Genomic DNA, 8,633 nt, shown 5'->3' on the forward strand with positions numbered 1-8,633 from the left:
TATGAGTGATTAGTATCGTTCTTGTGAACCCATAATAAGTGTTGAAGCTTGGTCAAGCAGCCAAAGTCACATTCTCAATACCAACACCAAGCCCTGACACTGACACCATACTTGAAATCCTCCATGGTACATTACGATTACAATATTAAAGGCTCAGAATAGAGTGAAAAGTAAAATTGACACATAAAAGCTACATAACATAACAAAACAGTGCTTGGTTTATGCACTTTCAATGCTTGCCAGCAAAGTATTATGTTTGAGGATAACTCAAATTAGTGAGCTTTGAGAAAATGCATAAAACTTGCTTTGTTGTGCTGTGTATCTATAGGGTTTTGATTCGCCAATTTCAATTTTATCTTCTGTTCGAGTCTTCATGCCTAATATGTTTTGATTATGAAATTATGGATTGGAAGTTTCTCACTATACATATTCTTTGTTGTTTTCTAACAGCTGTGACGATGGTCAAAAGTGCATCAACCTGTTCGATGGACAAGGTCTATGAGATGCTTAATACATGCTTAGAACACATGCCAAAAGGTAAGATATTGATATCCATGCTGAGGGGGCATTCCTGTTTGAAAGCTATTCTGAGCTTTCAAGTTCCATGATGGATGAATTGCTTCGTTTTCATTGAAGATTGTACGGAATAATGTGTCAGATATTATAGATGATGCACAGGTAAAATCATGTAAAATTGCAGGAGAGGAAGATATTTATAGAATTTATAGTGCATATGCCAGTAGAAAATAAGAAATGAGAGAACTTAAGGAAAGGCCTTAAAGGCTTTGTGGGTACAAGTTCCTTCAAATATTGCGTTTATACTGACGTATCAGACCCTTTAATTTGTTATCCCCCCCCCCCATTACCTAAAAACATCAAAATAATCCTACCGTAAGACCAAAGGGAGGGGACAAAGTGTTAACCAAGTGGCAATTAACCAAGAACTTGATAACAACAGTTTAGTTATCTTTCCCACAAATTTCTTTCAAGATCTGCATGCATCCGGGTTGCTATTCAATTCAAAGCTTAGGCCAAAATTATTTTACTTGGTATTCTGCTTTAGTAAAACACTTTAATCTTTATTATTTGTTTGTGTTTTTGCTTAAATCTAAGTCAGGCCGTAAATGGCTTAAGTCTAACTTGGGTAAAGTTTTCAAATGTAAATACATGCAGCCATTCATCCTGCACAAATGTAGATTTATTTGGCTTAGACGCAATGACGTCTCAATGGTTATTACCAAGTATTTTGCTAAAACTTGGCTTGATAAAGTAAAGCACTTAGAGGTGATCTGAATGAGAGTTTAAAGATAAATGAAAGTAGTTGCAGTAAACACTGATTTCATGAGAAAGTGTGTGAAACCAAGCTTAATTGTCACTATATCATCGAGGATCTAGATCTGGTACAGTTACATACACTGAACTTTGTGAAATCTTGAAATCTACGCTGAAAAATGTTCACACTGAAGATCACCAACACAGATAAGCACGAGTGGGACAGTGTATCATTGCTTTGAATGTCGACCCGAATCCCGTGCTTATTTGCTTATTTCTCAGCAATTACACAATTTTTTCCAGAATCCTTTGGCACATATCTTTTATTCATACAAACAGACACTTTGGTGGTCATTTCATTGGATTCTGTACGAACTCATTTTGAAATCATTACCACAACTGGAATTAATCTTTAAGCATTTTACTCAGCCAAGTGAAATACCCCATCACACTTATAATGGAATAACGTTCCTGGTATCTAAATTCCTGACAATTTACCAAGGATTACTTTCCTCTCCTTTTCACCATTATGCAGAAGATCACAGAACCACACCCAAATATAAACCTAACCCAAGTGAAGTCGTCTGGGTCATTAAGTGGGTCGACTACTCCAACAAGTATGGCTTCGGTTACCAGCTCTCCAATAAGGTTGTAGGGGTCATGTTCAATGACAAATCAAGAATTAGCTTTACACCCGATAGAAGGTAAGATTAAGCTGATTCAGTGAGGGTCATTATTGTTATTATTATCGTCATCATCATCATCATCAATCATCATCATCACCATCATCATCATCAATCATCATCATCAATCATCATCATCATCAACAACATTTCTTTTAGCAGCCATCACCTGTGCCTAAGAGGTGAATAGAAACTGAATCGCTGTTGCCCTCAGGTCTCTTCTCCTGATTTCCTAGATACCTATGGCTTATAAAAATAATAATAATCAGCAAAAATAACTATTTCTTTAATGAAATTCCTTCGTGAACTCAACTATAACCGATATAACATGAGCTCATTTTCTCGCTTGATCTTCACAGTTCAGTGCAATATTTATCAACGGACAGCAAGGTTCACTCATTCCCACTCAGCTCCGTCCCCAGTAGACTGTCCAAGAAAGTCACCCTCCTAGATTACTTTGCTACCTACATGGATGAACACCTCATCAAGGTGAGTAGGCTGGGGTCGGTTTCACAAAACAATCCTAAGTCTGAATTCATGGATAGCCCATAACAATGCGGGTAAAGGCTTTACACACATCAGTTGTCCTACAAGTTAGACTTAGAACTGTGTCAAGGAATAGCACCTGTCTCTTTATTCTCATCATCAAGGGGGAAAAATCTAAGTTGTTATATTCAGGGAGGTTAGTTTTACATCCTTATTAAACAGATTGTATCACTTGAAAGTGTTTCTTTTGCCACACTTTGACTGAAAGTATAAGGAATTCAGTCATAATGTTCACCTCCTCTGAAAAAGTTTGAGCACCCTGTTTAGCACTTTGTGTTGAAGTCGTTCACAATCCAATAAGTCAGATTTGTAGAATTCACAAATAGATATTTATGTATATATATATGCTCATTGTGTAGAGAAATCCCATTTGCTTACCAATATCACTTTCAAATGTTAAGTGTGAAAGAGTTATAAATAAAAAGATATTTCACTGAAGCTTTCTTGTAACTGTCATCAATTCAATCATTTGAGATAGAAACAAAACTGCTAATTGCTATACAGTGTACATGTAGTTGTAGTACTATTTTTTTTTATAAAATATCCTTAAAAGTGTGTCTACTTGTACAGGGGACAAGCTATAAACTTTGTATGCATAACATTAGAAAATATTTCTTGTTGGGCTTTGCAAGAAACTTGCAACCAATTTCAAATTAATTTTAGGTCCAAAAATCCACTAATTGATGTGCTATAGTTGACAGATTTATCACTCGTAAAATGGCAGCAGAATGTCCCAATTGATTGCAAATATTTTCTTGCAAAACCCTCCCATGTTCTTCCATATGTTTGTAAGGGGTGGGGGGGGAGTATGTTAAAACTAGAATAATTCATGCTTTGCATTCATCATCATCGTCCTGATCACATGATCTCATTTCTTCATCCCATCATGCATCATTGACCTTTGCCAGGGTCCTGCAGCTGACCTTGGTTACAGAGATTCTTCACCCATCACTAACACCCCTCAGGTAGCTCATTCTAACCCATTGCTGTTCTAGAGCCAGTAGCAGAAAGAGCTGCTATTAAACACAACTAAAAGATCAAACGCAAAACAAAAAAAAAATAAAAACATCAACACAACCTGGAACCCATTGCATAAAACTTTTGCCATAAAAAAACTCTGGCAAACATAAAGGCCCGTATTCTGAAGTCGGGTTTAACGTAAACTCAGGTTTAAAGTTGTGGTTTAAGAATGGATAGCAAATTCTTACATAAATCACTAACAGTAGAGATATCATGTTTCAGCTCATTTGACTCTCAAATCATTCATAATTGTCAAGGAAGTATAAATAGATGATTGTCTTCGCCATTGAAGTATCAGGAAAGAGCACAGTAAATATAAGAAACATATAACTTAATAAAAATTTTGACACTTGGCTTCCCATAATTCTTGCAAAGAGTTAGACCATGGTCTAAGTTAAACCTGACTTCAGAATACAGGCCAGTTTATTTAAATGACACTTAATATGTTGAAACAAAAGTGAGAGTTTTTTTATGCGATTCCCCCTGGCCATAAACTTTATGATCCTGGTATTATAAGTGCTTTATATATACAATGTACATGTATGTCCTACGTGCCTTGTACATAATCAGATTATTGTCATTAGTATTGATATGTGGGCAGTTCCATATTAAAATGACTAATCATATTTTGGTAGTCCAACCTGCACTTCTCACAGTTCTTCCCTGACTATATGAACTGCTCAAGCGAATCATGGTCATTTTAGAGCAATGCAACTTTTCATATAAAACAGAGACAGAGAATTTCACCTCCTGAATATACATGTTGGGTATGAAACACACAACTTGATGAATTTACCAATTTTCAAATAATATCACCATCTTTAATAATCATCATTCAGATCACATAATATCATTTTTCTCTCCCATCATGCATTATTTGTATTTGCGTGTGATTTTTGAGGTTGTGATTAGATGCAACTCTTTATGCATATTTTGGCCCCTTGTTTTTCTCTAGATTAGTGCTTGTCAGAATTAGTGCAATCTGGGTGACTTCTTATGCAAAGTATCTCTTTTTATTTTGACAATTTTGATATTACCCCTTTGCTCACATCACTGGGTCATGAAAATTGCCCTATTTTGGTGTTTTTTGATGTTTTAATGATAGTGATCACTGTGGGTGGATGTGAGGCCATTAAAAGTGCAGACCTTTGCAGTGAACCATTTTCACAATGATAATCTTCCCTAATGATAATGGATTTCAGAATTGTCTGATGCATTGTCATCTATCAGATTCTCTTCAAATATATACATGTATAAGATATTTTTTTTAATTTTTATTTTGAGCATTTGTGCTATATTTTCATGTTGGTTTATTTATATGCCCTATTAATTTTTCATTATGCTGTGATGATATTGAGTGGTTTGCATTTTTTGTGACTTGTCTGTGCTTTCGTTTTCTGAGGCAGGAATCTTTCTTCTTTCCTTTCATTCTATCAAGCATTTATTTCTTTCTTGTATTTTGTTTTGTTTATTCATTCAATGGGATGTTATGCAACTCAATGACACATACATGGACTGTGCCTGCATTCCTTTTGTTGTGTATGTACTCCTGATTCAATTAGTGAATAATCAAGTGAGATTTGATACCACATTAATTTGAAATTATATGTTTGTCAACATCTTATTAGTGTTGTCTTTATGTTATCTAGATACAAAATTACAACATTTGTGATTATTTTTCGTCCTTTCCTTTGTGATTATAGGTGTGTTTTTTGTCATTTGTTGTGATTGTCATCAGATTTGTATATGTGACTTAACTCATTCTAACAAGTAGGGAATCGGAATCAGATATTATTTCCCAAATGATGTTGTTTTCTAGCTTTGCCAATAAGGATTTTGACTTGAAGGAATAAATGTGGGCAAAACTGTATTTACGGTTACCAATGCCATTGTTTTGGGAATAATAATGACAAAATGATGCTGTTGTTTTGATTAAATCATTTGTGAGGCAAAACTAGAATAAATTGTTTACAGATTTCTCCAGTGCTGACATTACTTTTATCTTTACTGGACCTACATGTATATTTTCAAACAGCCTTAATAAAGGAAACTAAAACCAAAGGTTGAGAATTGATCTAATTGGAAAGTGTAAATTGAGAGGAGCAATTTAAAACAAATTTCATCAACATGGGTTTAGAGAGTTAAGGAAGTTTGAAATGTCTAGCGACCCTTTCTCTAAAGATCCTCAAATTGGCATACATGCTTTATAATGGTTAATTTTGTGGAATCTCTTGTTTTGTTTTTAACACAAATTTCAGATTTTGCCCTTTAGTTTACATATTTATGATAATCTTCTGACCTGGACATATGGGGTGTAAATTATATTTCCCCATAAAAATGATTGAAAGAAAAAAAATCAAATTTAATATCAATTTTCTTGACAGGGCATTGACTCGGACAAGAAAGACGGCATTAGATCGCCCTCACCTAAGAGGAAAGGTGTGGACAAACCAGGACCAATTAACTCAGCTCAGCCTTATCTTGAGAAGTGGAACAGAACAGGGAAAGCTATCACAATGTACCTCAGTAACGGTACATTACAGGTAAGAATCAATTCTTCACATTGTTTTTGCAATGCTGATCAATAGAATAAAGAGGAGTGTTTCATGAAACAAATAGTCAGTGATATTCACTAACTATAATTATAAATTAGTCAAATCCTTCCATCTGATTGGCCCAGAACAAATTAGTCAGTGGAGTCACCATTCAGTTCATGAAACACTCCTCATGGGTTGGTTTCATAAAACTTGCCACAAATGTGCAATAACAGTGTAAATCTACTGAAATCATTCAGTTTGGCTGATAGTAAGCTTGTAATAGAAACTGCACTTTTTAATAAAATATTGAGTTTTTATGTGAGAGGAACCCTGAGTCTAATGCAGTTTTCTTAAAAAGTATGCTCAAGTTGGCATTTCACAAGTCGAATGTTTTTCATATCAGTTTTTTTTGTGCAAAATATGTTACCTATTCTGAGCATATTTTCTCATAATTTTAACAGAATTGTGTGTGGCTAAAAGAGATTCAATTATTAGAGATAAAGCTACTTTTAGTTTGAATGATTTAAACTTTTTATTACTATAAGGAAACTTACCTACAAAGAAAAAAAAGTCAAGTCAATTTTTCCCTTGAAGGTCTCCAAAAAAAATCAGATCTGAATGATTTTCCCCAAACACACACACATCTTCCTGAAGAATTTTCCAAAACCAATATCACAATTAGCAGAATACCACATTTGAAATTTTATTCAAATATGCAATTTTTTTGTGATTTCTTGATTTGTTGTCATTTAATTTTAATTTTATTTGTTTATTGGATTCATATTTTGTTTTAAGCAAGATGTTTGTCAATTCAGGTTTCCATCTTATGTTTGATAAATCTTGAATCTTGAAGGTCAACTTCTTTGAAGATCATACCAAGGTCATCCTAAGTCACAACAACAATGATCATCTAGTGACCTACATCAATGAATCCAGAACCCCAACTACGTATAGAGTATTGCATATCACCCATCACGGCTGTACCAAGGCACTCCACACACGACTCACCTATGCAAGACACGTCCTCTACGGCATGATGGGTAAAGGCGAGGAAGAGAACACAAAGCTATGACCCCTGATGGGGGTTGGGAGTCAAAGGTCATGACCCCTGTCGGAGATTATGTTATGGCTTTCACAGAACATTGAAAATGATGAATGCATTGCAAGAATCAATCGGAATCTTCCTTTCATCAGGTGTAGCAAATCCTGAATGCTGATTGGCTGAAGAATTCACATGGGTGAAAAGAAATATTTGCATATACAGTTTGATTTGGGTGTGTATGTATTTGTGTTGATCCTGCAATTTTTGTGTAGAAATAAAGGTCATAGCCTCTTTCCTCATTGGCTTGTATTTTGAAGCCCAATTTAACCAAGCCACGGTCTAACTCTGATCAAGTTATAGGAATCTGAAAGAAAAATGTTTACATTCATACATTGAATGTGTCTTATGTTTTCTGTGCAATAGTGGAGAAGGCTATCAGTCCCTTTACAACTGAATGTTTTTTTTTTGGTTTCAACTGAGCTAATACAATGATCCTGCCCTGTTAGAGATTTGTGTCACAATTGGGTATCCAAAGTTATACCACAAATTTAGACCAAATTTTTAAGTTTAAATTTGAGTTCAGAGTACTGACCATTGGGTTCAAACTACATCCGATTATGTCTTTGTGTGTGATAGGTGAAATATTATGATGATGTATAATGAGACTCCACCAAAAAATATAACATTTACAACATCATCAAAATTACAACTCTTGTGTATTGTGATTGCTGCTCTTGTAACAAAACAAACATCATGAAAATATAATTTCTTGAATGTATGAGATTTATTTTCATTTTTACGATGAAAATAGCTTTATGTCAAGATATTGACTTATAAAAGGAAACCATGGTTGAAGCTTACATAAAATAAGTTCCTTGCCACACATAAAAGTAAATTTATTAGTCACGTTGAATCCTTGAAAAATAAAAACAATTTTGTACGAAAAGTACAAACCTTAATTTATTAGTCACATCAATTTTGCCTGGTTATTTTGTACTTAGTCTAGTACAAGATTTTGATTTTTGTTAGTATGAAAGAAGGAATCCACTTATTGTAATAAAGTAACATGATTTAACAGCTATTTGAGAGCAAAATATTGTCCAGGATAAAAAGGTAAAATAAACACATTTTTGCCCGTATTCTGAAGTCAGGTTTAACTTAGACCATGGTCTAACTCTGTGCTAAAGTTATGGGGAGCCAAAAATTTAAAAACTCTGTTTCTAATGTATATTTTTTATGTTTACTATTTGGCTTTCATAATGAAGAAAAATGCTTTATTTATCATTCCCAGACAGTTATGAACAATTTGGGTGTCAAATGAGTCAATAAATTGGATGTGTACTGTTAGAGATGTGTGCCCCATTTGGCTCTCCATAGTTAAATCTCCAAAGTTAAATCCAGGGTTTAATTTAAACCCGAGTTCAGAATACGGGCTTCTTTTCACTTTTCATGTAGTTGAAGTAGTAAAAGGAGGAATTTTGGTAAGAAGGTTGATCACATTCTGCTCATCAAAATGACAAATAAACAGTAATT

General features: G+C 34.3%; 1 protein-coding gene across 4 annotated transcripts in view; it reads left to right on the top strand.

The window, feature by feature from the left end:
- Positions 1–8,179, top strand: part of LOC121423809 (serine/threonine-protein kinase PLK1-like) — a 49,203-nt gene extending 41,024 nt beyond the window's left edge. For 2 of the 4 annotated variants that reach the window (XM_041619304.1, XM_041619301.1), the window contains 6 exons: positions 451–537; positions 1,808–1,976; positions 2,315–2,444; positions 3,410–3,466; positions 5,906–6,064; positions 6,912–8,179. In XM_041619304.1, the coding sequence (XP_041475238.1) occupies positions 451–537; positions 1,808–1,976; positions 2,315–2,444; positions 3,410–3,466; positions 5,906–6,064; positions 6,912–7,130 (821 nt within the window). In that variant the 3' untranslated portion in view covers positions 7,131–8,179. The remainder of the gene's footprint in view (positions 1–450; positions 538–1,807; positions 1,977–2,314; positions 2,445–3,409; positions 3,467–5,905; positions 6,065–6,911) is intronic. The other 2 variants (XM_041619302.1, XM_041619303.1) reach the window with 2 other exon arrangements.
- The last annotated feature ends 454 nt before the right edge of the window (positions 8,180–8,633 follow it).

This window comes from Lytechinus variegatus, chromosome 11, assembly GCF_018143015.1.
Source record: "Lytechinus variegatus isolate NC3 chromosome 11, Lvar_3.0, whole genome shotgun sequence".
Taxonomy (NCBI): domain Eukaryota; kingdom Metazoa; phylum Echinodermata; class Echinoidea; order Temnopleuroida; family Toxopneustidae; genus Lytechinus; species Lytechinus variegatus.